The sequence below is a fragment of the Nelumbo nucifera genome, chromosome 3 (genome assembly GCF_055504915.1).
Source record: "Nelumbo nucifera cultivar China Antique chromosome 3, China Antique-T2T, whole genome shotgun sequence".
Taxonomy (NCBI): Eukaryota; Viridiplantae; Streptophyta; class Magnoliopsida; order Proteales; family Nelumbonaceae; genus Nelumbo; species Nelumbo nucifera.
Window position 1 is genome coordinate 97,730,508 of NC_142651.1, and position 27,388 is coordinate 97,757,895.

At 36.1% G+C, this 27,388-nt stretch overlaps 1 protein-coding gene across 5 annotated transcripts; it reads left to right on the plus strand.

Annotated features, from left to right (window-relative positions):
* Window positions 1-7,456: 7,456 nt before the first annotated feature.
* Window positions 7,457-26,167, plus strand: LOC104588408 (uncharacterized). Of its 5 annotated transcripts, none has more exons than XM_010246316.3 (12): window positions 7,457-7,613; window positions 7,715-7,814; window positions 7,912-8,020; window positions 8,439-8,527; window positions 9,749-9,805; window positions 9,981-10,089; window positions 10,177-10,278; window positions 10,398-10,462; window positions 12,184-12,287; window positions 19,605-19,669; window positions 22,484-22,538; window positions 25,314-26,167. In XM_010246316.3, the coding sequence occupies exons 1-12, from the start codon at window positions 7,550-7,552 to the stop codon at window positions 25,472-25,474; spliced, it is 1,080 nt and encodes a 359-aa protein (XP_010244618.1). In that variant the 5' UTR covers window positions 7,457-7,549; the 3' UTR covers window positions 25,475-26,167. The 5 variants fall into 5 exon arrangements, with proteins under 5 accessions (XP_010244618.1, XP_010244620.1, XP_010244623.1 ...); XM_010246318.3 differs by having other exon boundaries at window positions 8,460-8,527; XM_010246320.3 differs by having other exon boundaries at window positions 7,459-7,556; window positions 7,649-7,814.
* Window positions 26,168-27,388: the final 1,221 nt, after the last annotated feature.

A 27,388-nucleotide genomic window follows, 5' to 3' on the forward strand; every position in this document is an offset into this window, starting at 1 on the left:
ATATATCTTGTTGCATTGTTTTTCTGTGTATTCATTTTACAATAAGTCAATAATAGTTTTAGACTCCAACAACTTCTGGGGCATCATTCATCGATGGATATACAACTTGGGTCTATGTTGATCTCCTAGAATTCATAGCTAGGTTATTTAAAACAACTCATATGTTTTGTAGTATTACTACCATTAGAAACTGGACTACATGTTTCGGTTATGGAGAAACGTCAAACTGTTCCTTAGTACTGGAAAAGTTCGGAAATATGAACCTAAAAAGAAGTAGATCATGAACCACAATACCAAAAAAAAGAAAAGAAAACATCTAATGCATACTTCCTATACATAAATTAAGGGCAAAAGAATACTGGCACAGAACTAGGGTGTGTACATTTCAAGCAAGAGAGGAAAGCATTCTTTAGAGCATGATATGCACTAGAAATCAGCACCCCTTTGGTAACTAACCTTGATGGATCCAAACTAAGTAAAATCGATAAAATGCGTCCATAAAATGCAGGCCTTTTCTTTGCAATAACTAAAAGACTAGCAAGCACAAAATCAAGTACAATAAGGAACAGGTTAAGAAATGAAAATAGAACCCAAATACCAAATACATAGAATATAGAAGCAAAAGAAAAACAATCAACAAGATTGTCTGGAAAGTAGAGGGGAGAGGTAATTCTTGGAGGAAATAACAAATGATTTACCAAATCCCATGACAAGTTTAATGTCCTTAAGGGTCCAAATTTCCAAAACCATTTGCATATCCCATGTCCCCAATTCTTGTATATACCGGAGCAGATATATCAACAGAGGAATATTCTTCATAAGTAACTAAGCATAAGCTGCAGTGTTCCAACCATCCCATGACAATGTTATCTTATTAGCAACATGGTTCAAAAGAAGAGTTTAGGAAGCAATGGTTAGACATGAAGCAGCTACGCAACTACAAACAACCTTTGGTAATGGAGAGAGAGAGAAGCAACTACATGGTTACAATACATAATTGAATCAATAAAGAGATTGAACATATGCAATCCATTAACATACGTGAATCAGTAAAAACAACTAACTAAAAGGGAGCAAGTCACCAAGATAACATTGAAACTAAAATTTGTCCAACATTCAATACCATCAACACCAAGTAAAATGTACTAAATTAAAAATAGTTTAACCTCAAAACAACCAATTCATGGTTTATCATGGCATCACTAAATATTCAAATAGTCTGACTTGATTGAGATTGACTTGTTAAGACACTTTCTTGCAAAAATTAAAGTAATTATCGATTATAAATATAAATAAGAATCACAGAATTCATGAACATCAATAATTAAATTAAGAAGCATATTTATTACCTCATCAACATAAGAATCATATTCAATTGTGTACTAATATGCATTTGTAACTTTCGAATGAACACCTAAAATGAAAAGAAAATAAAATTAAAGACATCAAAGAAAATTAATAGTTTATAATATTAATTTTCCAATACCTTGTACTTGCTTTAATAACCAATTTTGAGCACACATTAACGCTTCCAAAGTTTCAACATGAAGTCTACTACGATGAAGACTCACCAATCTACCACCGGTACTGAAAACAGACTCGGAAGCCACAATTAAAATGGGAATAGCTAAAATGTCCCTAGCAATCTTTTGTAATGTTGAATACTTTATTTCTACCAAGCCAATATATCAAAATCTGGATCTCTTGGCAATACTTTCTCCTCCAAATAATGATCTAACTCAAATTTCATCATCATATCATCAGAATCATCAATAAATGAATCATACCCACATAGAAAATTAAAATTTATAGAATCATTCTTTGTTGGACAATGGGATGAAGATGAAGAAATTACCTTCCGTTGATGAGTATTCTTGCTAGAGTTAGATCTTGATTGATACTCATGGAATAAATCACAACAAAGTTGACGAATCCTCGTAATTTCATCTGAAACAAAACTTTCACAACGTTTAGGAAAGAAATACTCTAATAACTTTAACTTAAACCTTGGATCCAAAACCATTACTCAATGAATAATGCACCAATACTTGTCAAGTTTAGCCAACATACTTGATGCCATTGTTTTAATACTCTCATTAGAACATGAGAGACACTGAGATAATGAAAGTCTAATATCACAAATCAATGGAAAGAACTTGTTTGTCGTTGGATATTTAGTCACAGAAGATATTTCAATCACATTATAAAATACTTGCAACTTCTCACAAATCTCTTTAGCTAAATCCCAATCATTTTCAGTTGACAAACATTTATACAAAGGCTCTCATTGTTTCAACCGATGAAACACATCTTTATAAATTAAAGCAATACTAAACATCAACTATGCTGAGTTCCATCGGGTCTTACAATCAAGAACCATTTTTTTTAACTTGATATTTGCAACTAACATGTTGCTTCTCTAAAAGCTTACTCTTTGTTGGGTGATGCTACCCAAAAAGCCACACTATTTGTAACCCTTTCAATGCCTTCTCCAAAGATCCTCAAACTATCTTGGACAATCAAGTTAAGAATATAAGCACAACAACACAAGTGAAACAACTTTTCATCTAACATAAGTGCACTAATGTTAAACTTACTCAAGATAATCTCAACGAAGGGATCATTAGTAGATAAATTATCAACTGTCATTGTTGACAACTTTCTATCAATATTCCAATCCATAATGCAATCAATTAAAACATTAAAAAGTGCTTTCGAAGTGTGTAGACAAAGGCACATAAACAAACATAAAATGCAACATTAATTTACTAGTAAGAACAAGTCTCAAATATTTGTTTTAAAATCAAATTACCTTGTTTGTAATAAACTAATAATACAAAAAGAACTTTGACAATGTACTAAAAAAATTAAATTTTAAAGTAACATGTTGAAAACTAAATACCTTATAATCCGTTTTTGCATCTCCAAACTATCATTAATGAAATGCGTTACGATAGCCATAAAGCCTTTCCTCTATTTGCTAGTTGTTTACATATCAGTAGTTATTACAACCTTACTCGGATTCTTCTCTAAAAAGTGCAATGTTTTTTATTTATCATAGTCATATATCTTCAAGATGTCACTTTTGATAGTATTTCAAGAAGGAACCTTAAACAGAGGTTGAAGACCAAATGTGGGTATTCATGTAAAATTATCATGGTGGGTAGGTCTTTCCTTGAAGATTTTTTATCAAAATGATAATTATTAACACAAACTTTCCCATCAGCCTTCCTCTGTTCTTTTACTATAACATGTTGCCTTATATCTTCATAGCACCTTCTTGGACAAGTTTTATAATGGTCATGCAAATAAGTTGTCCAATTTTTACTATTGCCTCTAAGCTTTTTATGACAATAATTACACTCCGCCTTATCCTCCCCATTTACTTTTATCTTTTTTAAGTGATTCCAAACAATAGATGTTAATTTCCTTTTTACACCAACATTAGCATTGGGGGCTTGATTAGGTGAATTTGAATCATCAAATAGAATTTCATTAGAATTTTGAACAGGAGATTCAATGAATGGCTCACTTGGAGAACCAATTGGAGTTGATAAAGCTAGAGTTTTAGAGTGTTCAAGTTCAACCCCAATTGAAAATTGATTGCTACCAATAGGTGTCCCTGATTTAGAACTTTCAGCTTGAATTTCCATATTTTAAAACTGGAAATGAAAGTTAGAAAGCAAAAAATCCCATCAATTATAAATATAAAAATAAAAAAAAGACACCAAACATGAATTAAATAATAAGTATATATGTATATGATGACCTTTGATTGATGAATATCACTACCAACTTATATCAAAATATCAAATACAAAAACACAAACCCAATGTGAATTAAAAATTTTCAAAATATGCTAAAACTAAAAATTAGAATGACATGTCTCTATTCCTAGTTGCTTTTCAATTCAGTGGTAATTCAAATTATAGAAATAATAAACAATAAAACTAACATTTTGATAAAATAACATATGGTAATAGGGATAGGGAGATCTGAAGAATTTTTCCGTAGCTATCTCTTTGCATTAATCGATAAATCGGAAATGAGTCTGTACTTACAAACTAACATTTTGATTTCCGATTTTTGAAATCCATCTTGATTGTCTATTCACAAATATGACTTATCTAACAACCTAGAATTGAGGGTTAAGTAGCATATTTTCTTGATCTGTTAAACCTTCCCTTCACTTGGAATATATTCATGGGTTTAATAAAATAAAGTAAAAGTAATATGTTGTTGATGCTAGAATATTGCCCTTCTATCTTCTGCATTAAACATTGGGATTCACTTGTAAAGTTTGTTGATGTGATAGGCAATCAAGATACTCAATGATGGCATGCAATGTGACATTATTATTAAAATTGGTGGTCTCATCCGCAAGAAGGTATGTTCTATTTTGTCTTTCACCATTAATTGATATGGTCCTTAATGTTTTTTGCTTTCTTTTCTATCACTTTTCCTCTCTTTTTTTTGGAATTTATGATGAATTGTTCATGTTCTTTTTTTTTTTCCGGAGGCTATGAACATATTTAAGGAAGGCATTAATGCCTTCTTAGTTGTATACATTAGCAACTTTTTGGGGAAGTTTGTTGGATGCTTAAAAATTTTTTTGGCCTTTTTTTTCCCGCCAAGTAACTATCATTTTATTAAGATTTAAGAAAGAGAAAAGGGTGATACATGCAAAAGCCAAACAAGGGTATAGGAGAATCTACAAAAATATGAGCATTCCTCCACAAAGATAAACCAATTTATGTATTTAGGCTCTCCAACACAACACAAATGCCCTATAGAAAAGTCAAGATTAGAAAGTCTACACTCTAAAGGGACCCCTTCTCTAGCTTAACATATTATGGACAGTAACCTACTCTAGTTTTATGGACAATATCCTCATCTGTTTTCCTTCATTATGGATGATTGATCCAAGTTTTCAAAAGTGATGAGTTTGGAGTATCTCCTTATCACCAATTATATTGAAATTGTAGTGTACTCTGTCTTGGTCTGACTTATCTTAAAAACCTTTTAAATCTAAAGCATTTCATCTCTATAACTATCATTCTAGGTTTACATTTAGCCCATTGTAAGTCCTATTAATGAATACTAAGAGAAAGAGAGAACCATTGCGAGTTGCGGTTGGTGACTATAGATGAAGGAAGAACTAGGGTTTTGGTTTCAAACGCCACCTCTGCTCTATAGCCTATTTAGTTCTTTCTTCTTTGAGTCTTTCTTTGTCCTCTGTTGAGTGGTAGTCGGCAATGATAGACGTTCGATGTCCGACGGGCGACGGCGATCGACGACTACAGACGAAGGAAGAACTAGGGTTTTAGTTTCAGCCACCACCTCTGTTTTGTAGATTGTAGTCTGTTCAGTTCTTTGAGACTCTTTTTCTGTCCTCTGTCGAGTGGTAGTCAAGAGATAGTCTTGAGAGTTTTTTAGAATTTTAGTTTTGTCTTTTAATCTTTTACTTTTTTGAGTTTTTATAATTTGTATAATGTTTAATTAATTATTAATTGAAATTTGTTTATTGTTATAATATTATTTATAATTTATTAATCAAATAAATGAATAATATATAATATAATAATATTACGATATAAATATTATATATATATTTATCGGGGTCGGGGTAGGGCAGGGATTGCATTCCCCACCCCCGTCCTTGAACCTGATCGGGGATTTAGTGATAGCCCCATCTCCGACCCTGACAAAGTACTCCCCATACCCGATCCCGTTGGGTCGGAGAGCCCAGGTACCCATCGGGGATGGGGAAAATTGCCTCCCCTATATATTATATGTATATTATATATTTTTCATATATTTTATATTATTCATATATTAAAAATTAATAAATATGCATTATATATAAATAAATATACATTTATTTATTTATAATATATATTGTATTATTTATTATTTAAAATGTAATATTTTATATTTATTTATAGTTTTTATTATATAATTATATATTTTTATAGGAAAAATCTATGATACGGGAAAGATATAATATGGAAAGAGTTTTGACCAATCAAAACCCACCCATGAATTTTGATAAATGACACCTAATTCGCTACCACGTTTATGATTCCAATTTATTGGTCAATTATTTTTTTCCGATATCATATCTTTTCCATATCATAGTCGAACCCATTTTTATAATATATATTATAAATATAAAAAATCGAGAAATTGACAAATTGAACTAATGGTTAACCGACCAGTCAACCGATTAACCAATTGGCTTTAGTTCGGTTTTGATTATTGGTTTTCTAGAAATTGGTAGTACTGGTTCGGTTTCAAAAATAGGCCACTAAGCTGTGAGCCTTGAACCAAGGATTGAAATATCGATACGTTCGATATGGGGCATATCGTATCAGTATTGTTAGTGTCCGGCACGGGGTACACTACAACTGGAGATGTATCCTACCAGTCGTGCGCATCGGGCCGATACGGTGGGTATCGGTTCGTATCGCACTGTATCGGTTGATACATATTGATATAGACCGATACGTTATCCACGAGAAGCGAATGTGCATACTCTTCTAAAAAAGAAAGTTGTAAGGGTTCAAACTCACGTCAAGAGCTAAGGGAGAACTTAACATCCACACCTATAAACCACTATGCCACTCGATCTTGTGTTTATGAATAAATGAATATAACTTTTTATTTCTTTATTACTCAAATGCAGTTCAAATAAATAATACATATTATAGTTAACTCCAACTAAAAAAAAGGTAATATTTAAAATTAGCATTTTATTAAATAATAGAAATGAATAATATATCAAATCCACATTTATATCAAAATATTATTTGAATCTCAAAAAAAATTATAATAATATAATATCAATGAGAGAATAATTACTTTAATACTTAAAATTTATAAATCTAAACATGATATATATATATATATTAATTTACATTACATAAAATCATATTTATTATTTAGAAAATAAAGAAATTGTTTAGAAAATATTCAAGAATATAATCTTAAATTGAACCTATCAAATATACTAATCTACATTTATACAAAAAAAATATTTTTAAATAGAAAATTATAGGAATAAAAATATAATAATGGAATAATCATTTTAAAAGTAAAAAATTATGAATTTACATATGATATGTATCTAAGAAATTTTAATTGATTTTATATATTTTAAGTTGAGATTGTACATTTTATAAATTATTAATGAATATTTTATTTTACATAGAGAATTTAATATTTGGTTGATCTCTTTGTTAATGTAAAAATGTAAAAACATCTATGCATCATATTAATTGTAATATATTTTTTATATACATCATTAAAATATACATTTTTTCATATATGTCATATGTTTTCAAAACGTATCCATATATTTTCAAAACTTATTTATATCCGTACATGTATTTATCCGATACTCCATACCAATACTTTAGTCATTAGTAGCGACCTTACTTATTTGTACCATCTGTGCCGATAAGACTTAAAAGTGAGAATCGCTTACAATGCGGTTAGCTTTCGCGCTTTTTTTTTTCTGTCGAAGATTTTGATAGAAGCGAGGGGTGAAATGGCAGGTGCGGTTCCTTTCTTCAACTTGGCTCCCGATTTGAAGGTCTCAAGGCTCTGCTTAGGTTTGTAGTTCTCTTACTGTTACTGCTCTTCGTAGGAGCGTGTTTCTGAATTCTGAATTACAGACACCGTGGAAATCGTCTCCGAATTCTGGTTGTTACAGGAACCATGACATTCGGAGAGCAGAATTCGTTGCAGCAGTCCTTCCAACTTCTCGATGAAGCGTTTGACAACGGAATTAACTTCATTGATTCCGCAGAAATGTAATCTATGCAGTTACTTTTTCAGTGCTTCTCAGCTTTGGGTTCCCTTGGCTTCATTGATTTCGAGTTACCTTGTATATTTCCCTACTTGGTTTAGGTATCCTGTGCCTCAGCGTGCGGAGACCCAAGGGAGAAGTGAGGGATACGTTGGGCGTTGGATTAGAGAGAGGAGAATTTCTCGGGATCGTGTCGTCTTGGCCACAAAGGTCACTTTATAACTTGTTGTTTAAATTGCTTCTCCTGTTATCATCATCTTCATTTTCTTTTCATATTTGTATAAAGTCTTCTCGCTCTACCATCTAGTTTTCGGTTTGTTATTTGTGATGATTTTCCTGTAAATTGCTTATCTTCATTTCTGTCCAAAGCAACTCAGTGATCGTTCCGATGCCACTTGTTCCGGAGTAAGATTCCTAGGTGTTGAAACTTACAATCCTGTTTTGTTTTCATGTTAGTCAAAATGTTTGATACTTTGATATAGCGCGTTAATACATGTATTAGGTGAAATTCTAGTTTTATATTAAGATGACTCCCCACTCATGGTTTTGGCAACGGATTTTTTTTGGGGGTCCAATTTTAGCTTTCAAATGTCTTGGCTATAGATGATTATAATGGTGCTTGATATAGGTTGCTGGACCGTCTGGGCAGATGACTTGGATTCGAGGTGGACCAAAGTGTTTGGATGCTAGCAACATTACTGAGGCCATTGACAATAGGTCGGCTTCCATATTCTTCTGTTCAAAACTTTTATTTATAGTAGAAGTGTAGGGAAATCTCTTCATATTCTGAAATGATTTGTTATGCAATGTACCATGATTAGTGTATATGTAAAGCACTAGTGTTCCATTCATATGTCGAATGCGGTTAGCTTCAAATTCGCTTTATTAGAGTGACTTTATCCTTGCATTTTTCTCTCTACAAAACAGAAAGAATATATTAAGAATGTAAAAGCAGAAAGAAAATTTGAGGAGATGTCCTAAAACGCAAAGAGAATATATCAAGCCTGCTATTTCTTCTTTAATTTTGCAAGCAATTGACAGGGGAGTTTGTCAGAACCCATGTTGCTGACCTTTTGTCTTGTCCTTGCCTATACAACAGTGAATGATGTGCAGGATTTATCTTTGAAAATTCCCTTAGCATAGGCTCTGCTGATGCCATGATGACTGTACTTATCACCATTACTTCCTTGGTCCACAAATTAAACTGGATTTATATTGCAGCTATTACAGTCTCAGGATACATTTGATTTATAGTTAAGCCTTACCATTTGGTATGTTTTGGTATATTTTTCCTTTCGGCCTACTTTGAGAAAAGTACAAATACAAATATGTACAGCATGAATACATACAAGATACAAGGTTTTACACTCTACATATTTGTATTTCTATTCCTTCCAAACTGAGCCTTCGGTGCAACTTGAATCTAGTCCAGCATATGCAGTTGTTACATGTACCATAGTCTCTAGTAACAAAGAGGGAATGACTTAGCATTTCCCAGATTTGTAAATATAATACTGTGATTATGCCTGTAGTTGTCAGGCACCAAGGTGAAGCTAGGCAACCATGGAATGCCTAGATGACTAGTTGCTTGCCTAGACAATGAGTTTTGAAAATAAAATGCCATCAAATCCTAGGCTAACTTCATAGTTTGCACGGTAACCAGCAATCATCTACACTAAAAATTAACAAAAATACTCATCAAATAACTTCACATTTCATATCAAAACACATAAAATCATCATATTCATAACAAGAAATCCTTTAAGCACATAAATTTTAACTTTTTTATATTTTAAAATAACAAATGTCACAAAAAAGAGCCAAAAGAATATATCAATGCAATGGATAATGCTTCATTCAAATTTCCGCACTTGAATCTAGTGTCCATAAAGAATTTGAGTTTTATGCTCTTAATGATAGTTAACTGAATTGATGCAGTTTACTGCACATGCGAACTGATTACATTGATCTTTATCAGATCCATTGGCCTGACCGGTCAGTACTTTTCTCCTGTTCATTTTGTCCTTTTTCCTTTATTCTTTTCACCGGGGGGGACTAACAACCCAGTGGTTTATTTAGGTAAGCACAACATTGTACCTTTTAGCAATCTGTCCTTTACATGTTCAATCAATATTGCCATTTCTGAGGTTTTCCATATTTGTGCCTTTAGCTATGTTCCCATGTTTGGAGAAACTGATTATGATCCAACTCGGCAGCTCTGCTCAGTGCCTATAGAAGAACAACTTCAAGCTTTAGGCAGAGCAGTTGAAGCTGGCAAGGTAAACTAATTAAACAATGAGTTTGGCTTGTATGGATATATTATTTTGTTTGATTTTTTTGCTTACATTTCAATGTCCTGCCTGCAGATCAGATATATTGGACTCAGTAATGAAACACCATATGGTTTGATGAAGTTCCTTCAACTTGCCAAAGATATTACTGGCCACCCTAAGATAGTATCTTTGCAGGTCTTTTGTGGATTCACTTTGGTTTAGAGAATATACATTCCATTTTCTATTTTCTTGCTTCCCTCTTTCTCTTCCACATGCATATTGCTAAAGTAAAACTCAATCTATCTTTTTGATAGAATTCATACAACTTGCTTTGCCGAAGTTTTGATTCTGGACTGGCTGAGTGTTGTCATCATGAGAGGTAATCTACAATTTATAAGTTTCCAAAGTTGTCATGATAAAATGACGTGACTTAAGAGGGATGACCTGAGCAAATCTATTTTTGATAATGGGTGCACATCCCTAATCATTAGTCAAAATGATGTTAATGTTTACCACTATAAACATGATCTTTTATACTTTTGCCTGAGGATGTTGTGAGTTTATCAAAAAAATGCAATGTGCCCAAATCAGTCCCCATGACTTGATTTATATGCACTTCTGTTCTTCGTGAAATTTGTGTAAGATTGACCTTTTCCTGGAAGGATGGTGATGGGGGTTGCTAATTATTAAGAGACATTTTCTCACCTTTCAGATGCAATATTGGCAGAGAGTTATGAAGAGAAAGAAGTTTTAATTCTAGTATACAGGTGGCTATAGAGAGAGAAGTTACAACATGGTGGCCATTGTTTCATTGCTTTTACTTTTATAGGTAGATGACAATATTATTTCGTTTATACTGGTGCCTATTTTTGGGCTAGAATCTAGATTGATTGTGGGTCTAGAGATAAAATATCATAGCTTCATCACTCTTGAAATGAAATCCTGTATATCTCAATTACAGAATCAATTACAGGATAAGGTCAAATGATTAATGAATTAAATCAAACATAATATACCATTAAAATAAGAAAGTTCCAGAAAAGCTACCTATTTCCAAACACCATGCATTTAGTGCCAACTGCCAAGTTCAAGTATCTTGATTATTGAGCGATTACTTATTGACACAATTAAATTATTTTCTTCTCTATTGTTTTTTACAACATTTTTGAATTCTTCATTAAATGTGGTTATTGTGTGGTTGGATTTGAGATTTCTATTCCTTGGTTGTGATAGGATAGCAATGGTTGCATCTTCCTTCTGTTTTACTTCAGTGGCATTTTTTCTGTAGTCATTTTTAATAGAGGATACAACTTGCTCTATTATTGAGAATGTCATTGTTCCATACTATGTATTTTTGGCATTTCATCCCCTCAGTACAAAGCCTTTCCTTAATGTTCTAACATTTATTTCAATGGACATTTGTGAGTGTGGTTGGTTTATTTGGTTATAGAGGTGAGAATTTTAAGTATTGGTTGCTAGCTAGCAGAGTTGGTAAGTTCCCTGTGTGTTCAAATACCTTACCTACCAGATGGTTGGCACCTTGCAGCCATTACCTACTTAACTGACAACAAAACCAAATAAACAAATCATCATCACCCAAGCCTTATCCCAACTATATGGGGTCAGCTACATGAATCCTGTTTCACCATTCTATTTTGTTTAATGCCACCGAAAAGTAAATAAACAAATAAATTCATAAATAAATAAAAGAACCACTTATTTTTATTTCGTAAAAGTTTGCCTTTTCAGTATTCTCTGTTAATAATATTGTTGTAGATACTTAGGCTATATATTCAGTTAAAATGTTAAATGCAGCCTTACCCTTGGTGATCTTATGATAATTTTGCTAGAGGGTACAATGTAAGGGTATTGAGTGGGAAAAACACCCTAGTGGAGGATTCAGTATGCTAATACACAGTGCCTCCTCCTGGGACCTGACAATCTAAATGGAATTTATCTTTATGATTTCGGTAGATAAATATGACATGAAGGCCACTTTTTTGTTCATTGGATGGCTTGGAACTCTATGGTTTAATATTTCTCAAATTGTTCATTTCTTTTATTGAAGTTCAGAAATTTATTGCATATTTTCCTTTTCAGGATCAGCTTATTGGCTTACAGTCCATTGGCAATGGGCATCCTTTCTGGGAAGTATTTATCTCCTAGTGGAGGTCCAACTGATGCTCGGATGAATCTTTTTAGAGGTCAATTCTTCTTGTTTATTTTCTTAAAAATCATTTTTATATTTCTTAGGGTGATGAAAATTGAACCCATTTTAGATGTTAGGCTTGTGTTCCCAAATTCATTGGCAAATCACAATTCAATCATTTCATTCCAAGTAACATCCCAGAATTTTATGTTGTCTTTGGATCTGTGGTTTCTATTGTGGGACTTAACAGAATGGGCTTTGGCCCGTTTATGTTATAAAGTGTTTATGTCTTGTTGGGCTCTAATGTTTTGTTCTGTTATTAAGTGTAAATGGGACTTATCCTTCTTATATCTTTAAGTTATATTATCTCTTACTAATGGGGGGTAATTTTGTCAATCCATGTTATTTTGTTGCCCTAACATAAATAACATTTTGAAGGGCTGGAAAGATGCTGGCACCCCATTTTTTATTGTATCAGAGTTGTAATTTGCTCTGCTTCTGCTCGTCTACTCTCTTCTTCATCTCTTCTCTTTTCTCAAACCTTTTTATTATTGTTGTTAGAACAACAAGAGGGAGTGCTACTTTTGGTCGTGGTAAACTGAAGTAGTTTCTAGGGTTTTTTCCTTGGAAAAATCTCCAAGGAGGCCCAGAACAGCAATTGTATGCCCAAGTGAGGAAAGAAACTGTGGAGCAGTCATGTGGACTGCTGGAGAGACCTAGTTAACAGGTCTAGCTGCTGGATTGTAAGGAGTATCAGTCCAGGGGATTATTGTTCCAGCTGCTGGACTGTAAGTAGCATCAGTCCAGGAGATTCGATTGCTTCCTAACTTAGTTTTCTGAAGTTTCAGCAAAGAGAAGTATTATTTGACTTGTTCTACTCTCAAATAACAGTCTTGGGTGAGTTCGATATGCCTTCCAACACAAGTGAAGTCTCATCCGGAGATTTCAGGACCGTAGACAATGTTGTTCATCTTGGGAATCCCATGGTACAGATTACTAATGTGAAACTAGAAGAATATAACTATAGGGAATGGGTCATTTCAGCAAGATGGTCCATAATGAGCCATGGACTGCAAGGTTACATTGATGGGAAAATTAAGGAGCCTAAGGAAGATGACCCTAGTTACAGAAATTGGTGTAGGGAAAATGCAACTGTGATGTCATGGTTGCTAACCTCTATGACTCCTAAAATTGCAAGGATTGTTTAGCACTATACCACGGTCCATAAGATTTGGGAAAAACTGCATAACACCTACGATCAAAAGAAAAACATTGCAAGAATTTACAGGTTGAATCAAGACATTTTTGGGTTGACTCAAGGAGGCATGACTATTGCAACCTATTTTGCTACACTAGAAGGTTTGTGAGAAGAACTTGATCACCATTTGGTTCTTGAGTGGGACAGCACCAATGACAAAGAAAGGCATGGCAAGCAAATTGAAGAAGGAAGGATATTCAAACTTCGTGCTGGCTTAGATAACTCATATGAAAGCATTGGAGCACAAATATTAGGGAGAGATGAACTTTCAAATTTGCATCATGTGTTTTATCTAATCAGGAATGAAGAAATGAGGAAGGAAATGGGAATTGGTGTTTCTCTTCAGCCTAGTGAACAGTCTGCCCTTGTTTCCAATAGCTCTAAGGGTGAAAAAGGGGTGGATAAGAAGAACTTGAAGTGTTCTCATTGTGGGGGAGAGGGGCATACTAAAGATACTTGTTAGATTCTTCATCCATACTTGAAACCAGCAACCTTGAGGAAGGACAAGAAGCCAAACAGGAGTCCTAACTATAGATCAGATTATGTTGCCAGTCCGAATGTTGTAGATGGTGTTTCTAAGGGTAACAATGGTAACAGCACTAGCTCTTCCAATATGGGATAGACCTCCACTTCACCAAATAACTTCCTAGAATTCACAGCCCAAGAGGTAAATATCCTCATATCCCGGTTGAAACAATCTTCCATTGCTTCATCCTCATTTGCAAAATCAAGTATAACTCCTGCCCTTGGTGCTATTCGGTCCTCTTCATCAAACATTTGGGTTATTAATTCAAGAGCTTTTGAACACGTGACAAATTCATCCTCATTATTTACTACTTACCATCTCTCATTTGGGCATAAGGTAAAAATTGTTAATGGCTCTCTTTCCAAAGTTTTTGGAAAGGGAGACTGTTAGAGAATAAAACCTATTCAAGGACCTCACTTAATAGCTTAAGCTTTTAGGTTGAATGGTTCTCTGAGATGGATCAGAGCCACTTTGACCAAGTGGTCTAGTGTTCGATTCTCGTCACCCCCATTATAATTAATTAAGTTTCAGCACAAGGTATGGGTGGGCCTGTGCTGTCCACGCTTCAATCCCAATGGGCTTTTGTGTGAGGGGGCATGTTAGAGAATAAAACCTATTCAAGGACCTCACTTAACAGCTTAAACTTTTAGGTTGAATGGTTCTCTGAGAGAGACATTCAACTAGGAAGAGGAATTCTCCTCAAATCTGTCGTACATCTTCCATACTTCACTACTAATTTACTTTCTGCCTCTAAAATTACCAAAACCCTAGATTGTGTTGTAACCTTCTTTCCTACTCATTGTGTTTTCTAGGATCAGTTGACGAGGCAAATGATTGGGAGTGGTTGTGATGTTGGTGGCCTCTACTACCTTGATGAAAATACATGCTCAACTCTGAAAGCCTCTATCATTGGTAGCTATAACAAGGAGCCAAGCACAACTCTTTTCACTTGGCATGCTAGATTAGGTCATGTGGTGTGTTCATTGTTGAAAGTTTTGTTACCAGAATTGTTCAAAGATGTGTCTGTTGAAATTCTTTTTTATGATGTGTGCCCGTTGGCAAAACATTAAGGAAAGCTATCCAAGTTCTATTAGTAATGTCACTACCTTTTTTTATTTACTTCACTCTAATGTGTGGGGTCCTTCACCCATTGTTTCTATGGATGGTTATTGCTATTTTATGAGTTTCATTGATCATTTCTCAAGGTGTACACAAGTTTACTTTATGAAAGAATGTGAGGAAGTTCCTAGAATTACTATGATATTTTACAAAATGATTGAAACCCAGTTTGGAAAGAAAGTTAAGCAATTCAGGTCAGACAATGCAATTGAATATTTTTAAGAATACCTTGAACTTATTTTTTGAGGATGAAGGGACTTTACATCAATCCTCTTGCAGTTATACCCCACAACAGAATGGGGTTGTAGAGAGGAAAAATAGGCATCTTATGGAGACAACTAGTGCTTTGTTGTTTCAACACAAGGTTCCCAAGAAGTATTGGTCTTATGTAGTGCTTATTGCATCATATTTGATAAATAGGATGCCATCCAGGATATTTGGGATGAGGACTCCCTTTTTTGTTCTATGTCCTAATGATCCTATGTTCTCTTTACCACCAAAATCTTTGGTTGTGTTTGTTATATTCATGTTAAGGATCCAAAAAGAACCAAGTTGGATCCGAAGGCGATTCGGGGGGTCTTTTTGGGTTATTCACCTACACAAGGGATACAAGTGTTTTGATCCACACTTAGGGAGGAAATTTGTCACCAAAGATGTTACCTTTTGTGAGTCATAGTCTTTCTTTGAACCTTCCTGAGATCCTCTTCAGGGGGAGAATCGTGGGGTGGAAGAGAATTCCTCCGAAGTTAACTCGTTTGTCTTTGCTCCCACTCCCTTTCCTTCTCTTCCATCCTCTCCTTCTGCCCCTCACTGTTTTAATGGTCCTTGCCCTACCACTCCGGTTACTGTTGTGCATGAAGAAACAACTCCTACTTCACAAGATGATGAGGTTGCTCTTACTATAGAAGTTGAAAATATTATTGAAAGGAGATGAGTGTGTACTTGAGGAAAAGGAAGAGAGGCCCATCAGTTAATGACTACAACCAGTTAGATGTCTTTGAAGCTGATCAAGGTACTATCCCTGTTTTTTCTTACTCTAATTTGAATCTTCCCATTGCTTTGTGGAAACCTACTTGGTCTTGTACTCTTCACCCTACAAATAAGTTTGTCCCTTATTTCCATTTGTCTCTAGCATATTATTCCTTTGTTTTTGCCTTATCTTCCACTTCCACTCCTTCCAGGTAATTTGAGGTTGTTGCCAATCCTAAATGGAGGGAAGCAATGGATGAAGAAATGAAAGCATTACTAAAGGCTGGTACTGGGGAAGTGGTGGATCTACCTATTGGAAACAGCACTGCTGGATGTAAATGGGTGTATATTGTGAAACACAAGACCGATGGATCAATAGAGAGATATAAAGCAAAGGTTACTGGCAAAAGGATTCACACAAAAAGAGGGTATAGACTACGAGACATTTGCCCCAGTTGCCAAGTTGAATACCATATGGGTGTTACTGTCTCTAGCAGCTAACTATAGTTGGGAATTGCGCTAGTTGGATGTCAAGAATGCCTTTTTGAGTGGAGATCTTCAAGAAGAAGTCTACATGGATCCTCCAGCGGGCTATAACATGAGAGGGAAAGTATGCACGCTGAAGAAGCTTTGTATGGACTTAAACAATCTCTCTAAAGGTGGAAAGGTCACACTAATCAAAAGTGTATTAGCTAGTCTTCCAACTTACTTTATGACCCTTTTTCCTATCTCATCTGAGGTAGCAAAGGAAATGGAGAAAAAGATGAGAAATTTTCTTTGGAAGGGCTGGAAAGAGGCTCACAAGTATCATTTAGTGAGTAATTATAAAAAAAAAAAAGTATCATTTAGTGAGCTGGGGACAAATTTGCAAACCTCAATCACAGGGTGGGCTAGGAATAAGACATTTAAAGCTGTTCAATCTAGCTCTATTGGAAAGTTGGCTGTGGAGATTCTCAATTGAACCAAATAATTTGTGGAGAAAAGTGATAGAGGAGAAATATGGCCTAAGAAACAATGGGCGGGATACTGGACCACTCCCTCAAATGTATGGATGTGGAGTGTGGAAAGGAATATGTAAGGCAGTTAGAAAGTTCTCCAATTGCATTAGATTTAAAGTGGGATATGGAAGAAAAGTGAAATTCTGGTCAGACCATTGGATTGGTGACAGGTCACTCAGACAAGGAAGCCTTAGTAGCATATTCATTCAGGCTTCAGGAGAATAGAATGTGTTGGACTCCTTCCTTTGGAAGGAGCTTCAATGACTGGGAAATTCAGCAGGTTGCTGACCTTCTCTCTGTTACAAAGCCAACATCTGAATCTCCACTCCCAAGATGCAAAATTCTAAAGGGACCAAAACTGGTGTCTTCACAGTTAAATCCTTCTATTATAAGCTAGTGGGGAGGACTGAAGTTCCTTTTCCTAGTCAGGCCATTTCGGGGAATCTAGCTCCTTCAAAAATTAAGTTCTTTGTTTGGGTTGCAGCTTTGGAGAGGTGCTTGTCTAAGGAAATGTTGATAAAAAAAAGGCATGACCATTCCAGATCTTAGGTGTTGTTTATGCAAGAGGTGGAGTCTGTTGGGCATCTTTTCCTCTACTGTAAGTTTAGTTCTGCAGTATGGAGCCACTTTTTGATATCTCTGAATTTGAATTGGTGCATACCAGCATCAGTTAAAACTCTTTTGGAGGAATGGCAGGTTTCTAGACTTTCCAAAAAAGGGAGACTTTTCTGGGCTTCTGTACCTCCAGCAGTACTTTGGGCTGTGTGGTCGGAAAGAAATGGAAGGTTGTTTGAACACAAATCCACTTCTGAAGCCAAGGTCATCAATTCAGCTATAGATGCCATTAGGAGCTGGTTGTCAATACATACTGAATTCAAAGATGTTACTTTTGACTATACTTTTTTGAGAATGGCCTTTTTTGAGGACCTTCTTTTTTGTACAGTTACTCATTGTACACAGGACCAGTTATTAATACAATTATACTTCACTTTCATTAAAAAAAATCACCTAGAGCATGGTTTGAGAGATTGTGTAAAGCAAAGACTGTGGGTTACCATCAAAACAGTGCTGATCACACACTATTCTATAGAAAAAATGGAGAGAAGTTACCAACATTGATTGTATATGTGGATGACATGGTGGTGACAGGAAATGATTCAGTGGAGATCAAAAGACTCGAGGTTCTTGGCCTCAGAGTTTGAGATAAAGGACTTGGGACCTCTAAGGTACTTCCTAGGAATAGAGGTGGCCAGGTCTAGGGAAGGAGTTTATATTTGCCAAAGGAAGTATGCTTTGTACCTCCTAAAGGAGACAGGAAAATTAGGAAGCAGGCCTATTAAGACTCCCATAGAGCAAAACCATGGATTACAAGAGATGGATGAGGAGCTTTATCCGGACAAGGAAAAGATACCAATGACTTGTGGGTTAACGTCTCTTATCTCTCACTAGACCTGATATTGCTTATGATGTCTTGGGAATCACTGTCTAGACCTTTGAAGTTCTATTGTGATAACCAAGCTGCAATAAACATTGCTAATAACCCTGTCCAGCATGATAGGACCCAACACAGAGATTGACAGGCACTTTGTGGGAGAAAGGATAGTGTCAAGAGAGCTATGCATTCCTTATATGCCATCTTCAAGACAAGTTGATGTCTTCACGAAGGGTTTTGCTAGAACCAGATATGGAGAGCTGATTTGCAGGTTGGGCATGAAGGACATCCATGGTCAGCTTGAGGGGGAGTGTTGTGGGACTTTAACAAAATGGGCTTCGGCCCATTTATGTTATTAAGTTTTTATGTCTTGTTTGGCTTTAATGTTTTGTTCTCTTATTAAGTGTAAATGGGCCTGGGCCTTCTTATATCTTTAAGTTTTATTACCTCTTACTAATGGGGTGTAATTTTGACAACCCCATGTAATTTTGTTGCCCTAATATAAATAACATTATGAAGGGCTGGAAAGATGCTGCCACCCTATTCCATCAAAACCAGAATTCAAACAATTTCTAGAGGGAGCTAATTCCACTTTCTTTCTTTCTGTTTTTGGCAGCCATTAGATGATTATCAAAATTTGGAAACTGATGAGTTGTAAGGGGGCTACTACATCAATTTTGAACAAACTTGAGCTTAATTGGGTCTAGTAACTTTGGGATCCTTTTCTTGGGCACATTTGAAAGGAACAGGATTCGCTACAAGCAAAAACTCTGCAAACTGTGAAAGCATGAAAATCCAGCCATACATCGGGATTTGGGAACATCTTCCCATGATTTTAACATACATGTATGGGAGATATTTCCAATGTGCAGTTGGATGCTATGTGAGCAGAGTTTCTGCTTGCAGGAGATCCATACTCTATTTGAAATCCTCGAAGGGCTTACTGATTTTTAATCCATCTAGAAACTGTGAATTTGTGCACCTTGATTCAAACGTAATCTTAAAATATAATTATAATCATAGAATTTATAAGCATGTTTTTGTATCTTATATGTTCATCCATTTTCCAGGGAAGTATTCAGAAGGGGAATCCAGATATAACCTGTCTAATTCTGTCATAAAAGCAGCTACTAAGGTATAAGAAGATCTTATAATTTTCCAATACCAATTGTTCAAACTGATTTTTAGTCCTATTATAACATATGAAAAAGAAGTAACTAGTTCCATACCTATCTGTTTGTTGTATGGGAGTCTGATACTGATTTAGGTTAGAAGAAAAACAGCCTTTTGAGAAGAAAGGACTGTTTAGAAAGTTGCAAAAATTCAAAAGAAAGTAGCAGAAATCAGAGTTCAAGAGGAGAGAAGAAAAAGAAGAAGGTGGCGGCAACTTGGGTTCAGAGAGAGAGATTTTCGAACATAATCTCTTCTCTTACTCCCTTAATTCTATTTCATTAAGTTAAACTTTAGTAATTTACAGAGAAGCCCCTAGTTGGGCAGAAACTTAAAAAGACATAACATAAGAAAGAATAAAGCCCAGATTAAGGCCTATTACAGCAAAGAACATAAAAGATAAAAAAGGATAAACAGCCTATGGGCCATTTGGCCCATCTTCTCTACAAGGTTGAGGGTCACAGGTTGAAAGAATTATAGTTGACTCTAATCTTATACTACTAATAATATTCAGCTGCCTTTGTGTGTCTACCAAAGCCTGATGCTGATTCAGGTGAGACAGAAGGCTACAGGTTAGAGAATACAGGCATAATAATAAGAACCAACTGCCTTTGAATTATTTTGTTCTATTATAATAATTGAGTTGCACTGACATTGATATTGTTAGAATGATTTTTAAATTGTCAAGGCTGTTACTATAAGTACTTTTTTAAAAATTAAGTTAGTCATTAAATACTGATGATTTTATTAGTTAGCATAAAATTAGTCTTATTTATGAGCTAATTTATCATCATTTCATGTTTGAGTTAACCCCTTGATTAAATATAGTGGGAACCATTCTCCACTATCTTTTGGCCTTCTCTAAAAGCTCCCTATGTTTTAGAGAGAGAAAGCTCTTTCGTTATTCTATTTACATCAGTTTTTCTCTTCAAGAAAGAGAAGAATGAGAAAAGAGTATTCCCATTTGGTGAAAGAGAAGAAAGAAGATTTCATCCTCTTTGAGAGAAGAACAAGTTTAGAAATCAGCCTATTTTGCGGTATTTTCTATCGATCATATGGCTGTGGTTTTGGGTATCCTCCATCAAGCTTTTGGTGATTCTTGGTTCTTCATTGGTTGGTTTGAGGGGTTTTGCCATCTGTGATAGGTGAGATCTTTCCTTTGTCTTGCTCATTGAATACACCTTTTATTGGTAATTAGGTTTGTGTATCCAAGAGAAGATTGCTCTCTTGATATTGGTATTCTCTAGTTGTACTCAAAGAAGTTATAGCCCTTTCAGTGTTTTAAAAGCACAAGGCACCAAAAAAGCACAAGGGGCAATTTGCTTCCAAGGCACAAAGCGAGGTGTGTGCCTTTTTTGAAGCAAGACACAAAAATACAAAAAATGCCAAAAAATATATAAAACTGTCAAAAATTCAAAAAAAATAAAAAAATATTAAACATAATATTAATAAAAAAATATAAACTTAAGTTTTAAAATAAACGTTTTAAAAACCTTTTATCTAAATTAAAATACATAAACATAACATGTAAATCGTATTCAAATGAAAATTTAAAAATAAAATCAAACATATAAAACATTTTCAAGCATGTAAAACCCATAATCTCTTCTTTTCCTCAATTGCATTACTTCAAGTAGCTAATGTGATGTAAGACATTGCATTCCTGATTCTACGAGCCGCCTTTGTACCATGCCCTTCAAGGCAAGCCCAAACAAGTCCATGTTAGGGTCTTAAATTCTTAACTCTCACACAAAAAATAACGATTTTATAATTTTAATAGCCTTTTAAGAAGATATTTTATTAGGATGAATGAATGAACAACATTAGCAAAAAGGGCGTGGTCGGGATCAAAGCCACCGGCCTAGCTGCTAGGTTCAGAAAAACAAAAATGTGTAAAAATTTAAAAAAGTGCATGAGCTGAGGCACAAGGTGCATGTGCCTCAGGCACACGCCTAGGCACACCAGGCGTGCACCTTTTGAAAGTACTGTGCCTAGGACCTAAGCGAGGCACATACCCCAAAATGCACCTCACCTGTGCGCCTCCCTTTTAAATCAATGAACCCTTTATTTAAATTAAAGAGTAGAAGTTGTGGTTTTTCTCTCTACATTGGAGGGTTTTCCACATAGAAAATCTTAAAGGGCAGTCTAGTGCACAAGGATCCTGCCAATGCAGGGTCTGGGGAAGGACAGATGCATGCAGCCTTACCCCTGTACATAGAGAGGCTGTTTCCAAGATTTGAACCCTGGTCACCCAGGTTGCAATGGAGCAACCCAACCATAACGCCAAGATCCACCCTCTCCACATGTAAAAGTTTAGTGCCCCTTAATCTTGTTGTTTGCTTCACTGTATAGTAAATCTCTATTACTTAATTAGATAAAACGTATCGCATAGTTAAGATTCCATCAATCGTATAGGTAAAATTCATCTCCTAGGTAAGTCTATATTATACCTGCTGCACAATTTTTACCTATTGGGTTTCTCCTTGGTTTATTCATTGAGAAAGGTCAGTTTCCCAACACTACCTCCTCGCATGTCTGGTGAAATTGACATAGAAATGATTTGGGATTGTTACATTTCAGTTCTTGGTTTATGGAGTCGCCTTGTTCCTAGCTGTGTTCCTTCATCATTTTCTTGGTGCTCCTCTATTGCTAATCATATTCCATTGCTATATAAGTGTATTATATGCTTAATTCTTTTTTTGATCACACCATTTTATTGGTCTCTGGTACTACATTGTGCATGCTGAGTGACATTTTTTCTACTGTTCTTTTTTTGCAGGCATACCTAGAAATTGCAGAAACATATGGCCTTCCTCCTGTATCTCTTGCAATTGGTATGATTGCTTTTCTTTCTATGTAGATATTGATAGGGACTCCCGTTGCTTTAGCAATCACCTTGGTCTCTCTGTTCTACGAAGTCTTCTGTTTCACTCGCATTTCCAATATATTCAAGATATGGAAATGATTAAATACTTATGCATTTCTTTGTAAGTGAATGCAACATTTGGTAATGTTCTAGGAGCGAAAAGTAGTTGTTCCTTGAGCATCAGTAAGTGTTTTAATTGAATGTTACCAAACATTACCAAAATGTCCATTGATTTTTCACGAAAGAAATCTAGAAAACTTCCTCCAAATTTACATACTGGAAAGTTGGCAAGGCTGACTGGCTAAAATTGGAGGGTCCAATATCTGGGGGTGTCAACTAGCTGGGTTTAGTATGTGTTGGTGTTGGGCTTAAAGCTCAACTCGAAATGACTATACCCCAACCCAAACTTGCCCTGCCCCAACCTATCAAAAAAAAAAAAAAAAAGAAAAGAAAAGAAAAGAAAAACTTTCCCTGCCCCACCATGTGAATAGAATGGGCCTGGATGTCTGAGTGTCAGGTATGAAACATGACAAGGCCAGGTGAGTTAAAAGCCAAAATTTTGAATAAAATTAGAAAAAATAAAATAACAGGGAAAGAGATTAGAAACACTTTGATGGGTTGAATAAAATTAAAACACGTTAAATGTTTATGGTATGGCAATCTAGGAATAGTGTTAGTGTACACCATGGTTTACCTGGCTAACCCGCGTTGTTGTAGACTTTTGTGATTAGATGCGACTAATGGAGGTTCTAGAAACTAAGTTGGCTAGGCATGTTATTTTCCATTTTTCCTATGGTCATTTTCTGTACTGGATTGATAAATGTTGACATGGCTTTTGGCTAACAGAATTACATAGGGTTTGGCAAGTTTTTTGAGATCTTCTAGTAGTCCTGACAGTAAAAAGACGCATTGAGCTTTTGTATGAAAGTCTGAGTAGCCTGAAGCTAGTTTGGCTACTGCAAGTTTTTTTGTGTGTTTTTCTTTTTGCATGAGAATAAAGTGAGAAAAACGCGAAAAGTTCCATTTTGAGCTTCTCGAAATCAGTCTGAAATAGGCTTTTCGCATCTTTTCGATGGACCAACTTTTGGTGGCTAAATCTGTTATGAACCAAACAGAAAAAGACTGCGGCGCAATCTGCCCAACTTATAAACAGCCGAAAGACCGTGTGGAAAGACACACCAAATGGGGCCATAATAGGTAGGCCTGTAAACGGTATTCGAAACTCCAAATTCGAATCCGAGATTTGGCACAATCGAATCGAATTCGGATTATTCGAATCGGATATTCTGTCGAATTCAAATACTTTTTTTTTTACAGATTAAATTATCAGATTGAATTCGGATATGCATTGATCCGATCCAATAAATATCCGAACCGATTATATATATATATCACTAAAAAGAAGGCCAAAAAAATGAAAAAACAGTTTTAGAAATTAGAATTGAGAAATGACTAATTTCTCAATGAGAACATTCGAACTGTCAAACCTTGCCTCTCTCCAGTCTCCATCTCCTTTCAAGTTTCAAAATTCAAACCCTAACCCTAACCCTCCATCCCTCCCTTCGCCGTCGTTGGATGCCGCTCGAGCAACCACCATCGCCGGCCACTGCCTTTCATCCTCCGTGATTTCGCTTCTCCTCGGTCCTCTCATCGGTCGTCTCTCATCTTCTCCTCTATCTCTCACTCTCTCAGTCCACTCACTGACTCAACCTCGCCGCCACCCAAGCAACCACCATCATCGGCCACCTCCCTCCATCCTCCACGGCTCTGCCTCTCCTTTGTCTCTCTCATCAATCATCTCTCATATTCTCCTCTATCTCTCACTCTCTTAGTCCACTCACAGACTCAACGTTGCCGCCGCTCGAGCAACCACCATCACTAGTTATTGCCCCTCATCGTTCGCATCTCCGCCTCTCCTCAATCCTCTATCACTCACTCTCTTAGTCCACTCACTGACTCATCATCGCCGGTCGCCGCCGCCCAAACAACCACCATCACTGATGGCAATGTCAGTGATAGCGATGGTCGAATTCGAATGGAATCAAATATTCGATTTAATAATCGAATTCGAATTCGAATTGAAGCATTCAATACCCATCGGATATCGAATCAAATTCGAATATTATTCTTTATAATTGGTTTTGAATTCGAATCTAGCCTGATTCCATTCGAAATCGATCCATTTACTGGCCTATTAATAGGTAGAACGGATATTGCACAAAGGCCCATTTGTTTTTCGGGTAAGTTGGTCAAGTGGGTAGTTGACCACAATTCCCACATTCATATGCTGCTATAATAGTGGGTTTCACAACAGTATGTAAATTTTCTGTAGAATATCAGTTATCCAGCTAACTGATACCCTCCTACAGGGTGGGTAAATTGCTTACCCTCCTGTTGATAATGTTCTCACTCTCGCCTCTCTATTTACCGAGTGAGTTACATTGCACAATAACCTTTGAAACTAAATTTATTTAAACAATTTTTGTTTGGAAAACACTATAAATTCACTTACCCAGCTAAGATAAAAAGTATAAAACGAATGAGGCAGCTATTATGTAATATTGTAATCCTCCTGAATATTGTTTTTGTCTGCATTTCTACAAGATGTACTGCCACCAGTTAGATGTTAGATGTGGCGTCCCGTGCTAGTGGCCCATCTTGATGTTTTAGTAGTTATCTCTTATCTGTCATAATTTCGACTTGTTAATGTATTTTTAACCATTAACCTATTTCATCTATGCAGCCTTTGTACTGAGACACCCTCTTGTTGCCAGTGCTGTTTTTGGCGCAACCAAGCCATGGCAGCTGAGAGAGGTCCTACATGCTTGCCAGGTGGAGCTGCCTCCAGAAATAGTTAAAGCAATCGACAAGGTTCATGCCAGGTATCCCAATCCCTGCCCCTGATGGAAGGAAACCCAACAACTCTTTGGGCTCAGTTTGGGAATAGTGCAAATACAGATGTTGTCATGTTGTATAGTTGTATTTGCACTCTACCCAAATGAGGTCCTAACTTCTCTCCTCAAAATGGGCTAGTCCTTCTGTTTCATTCACCTGTGTACATCAGGAATCCCATTTGGGCCAAACCCAATTGGTGAATTAAAGGGAGGAGAGGATCCGTAGCATTACCGTGTCCACCATGGGTAGCAGTCGCTACTCACTACTCGTTAGTCAGGCAACCAAATCAATGCCAAAAACGACTACTTCTTACAAATGGGGACCGCCTATACGCAACCCATTACCCATCTTAATTTTTCATTGGGAGTGAGTGGTTGGGCTGTACGATGCTATTGTAAACAGAAACGGTACAGTACAGGGGCAGGAAGCTCACATTACTTGACATTTATCAAACAAACAAGATTGATTGGCACTTGGCGTAATTGGGTCTGTGTTGGAAAGTTTTTGCGCAATTGGGTTTGGGTGGACTTTAGGTTGGGATGCAGATGGAGATGCAGTGCACCCAGTTTTAAATGTTGCTTCATTTTCATGTTTTTCCAAATTTAATTCATGATGGCTGGGTCCAGTTGTCATACTATATTCTTTATTTTTGTTGTCGTCCAGCTGGCATATTCTATCGGAGGAGATATGATGTGCTCTCGGTATATGACTGCATCTGTGTGTAATCTGTAATGTGCTCTCGGTATATTCTGTGTCATACTATATTCTTTATTTTTGTTGTCGTCCAGTATAAATCAGATCTGTTGCTGGTTGAGACCTGTTGAGGAGTTGGGATTTCCTGCCAGCAAAACACATTCCAACAACCTACTAACATGATCTGGCACTGCACATCTCACCTTGAGATGTGGGTCCATCATGGTTTTCAAAACTGGACCGGACCAGATGGTCGGACTGGAAAAACCAGGAACCGGTTACCTTCATTTTACCCTATAACCGTTTTTTTGGCCAAAAAACCATTGATTTGGTCAGCAAACTGTTGATCCAGGCGGTCGAACCATTTGAACCGTCCAATAGTTTTTGGTTGTATTTTATTTTTTTATTTTTTATTTCTTTTGTCAGAATGGGCTGTCTGTTTGGTTCAAGCAGTCAGACCGTTCAACCTGGGAACCAGACCCTTGAATGGTTCATTGTTTGGTTCGGTTTTAAAAATCTTAGGATCCACCATAAAAGTGTGACCAGCCATGTATGAGATGTTCGGTGTCAGATGATGTTGGAAGAATGTTGGAATGTATTTTGTTGACAGGTGATCCGGACTCTCTGCTGAGGGCGGGAATTCAGGTCCAGGCCATTCAACTTTATACCGTTTTAGATGAATTGGATCTACTCACAGAATGCACATCACACGGACCTCACAATCCCATCCCACCATGCATTAGTAACATCTCCCAATGAATAATAACACAGAGTACGGGAAATGTTTTCAATATATGGTGAGATAGAGCTGTGAGGTCCGTGTGAGATGCGCTCTGTAGATGTGGATTCGTTTTGGATTCAGGCTTTGGGCTGGGCCCTGGCAAAAGCTAAGCCCTAACTCAACCCGAACGGACCTTGTCTCACGACTCACGTCACCCCATGATGTAGGAAGCAAACAAAAGTTGACTTGTATGTAAAATTGACCCTCTGGTGCCAACTTGCTAATGATATGCGTAATGCGCCACTTAAAATTACCTGTTGTTTTTTTAATCCCATGACAATCCAATTGGTAGTTGCCCTAGAAAGTCAAAACTGCGAGACCGGATCTGCTCTCACATTTGGCGTCTCACAGCACATCCTATCATTTATTGGAAATATCTTTCGTTTTTATTAATTATTATTTACCGGAGATGTTATCAATGCACGGTGGATGTACATGTGAGGGGCTCA

Bases quoted from the DNA above. Each gene is read 5' to 3' on its own strand.
- LOC104588408 (XM_010246316.3), top strand. From the start codon at position 7,550: ATGGCAGGTGCGGTTCCTTTCTTCAACTTGGCTCCCGATTTGAAGGTC. The intron at 7,815-7,911 runs GTAATCTATGCA...TACTTGGTTTAG, and splicing joins TTCATTGATTCCGCAGAAAT to GTATCCTGTGCCTCAGCGTG. The intron at 22,539-25,313 runs GTATGATTGCTT...TCATCTATGCAG, and splicing joins TCCTGTATCTCTTGCAATTG to CCTTTGTACTGAGACACCCT.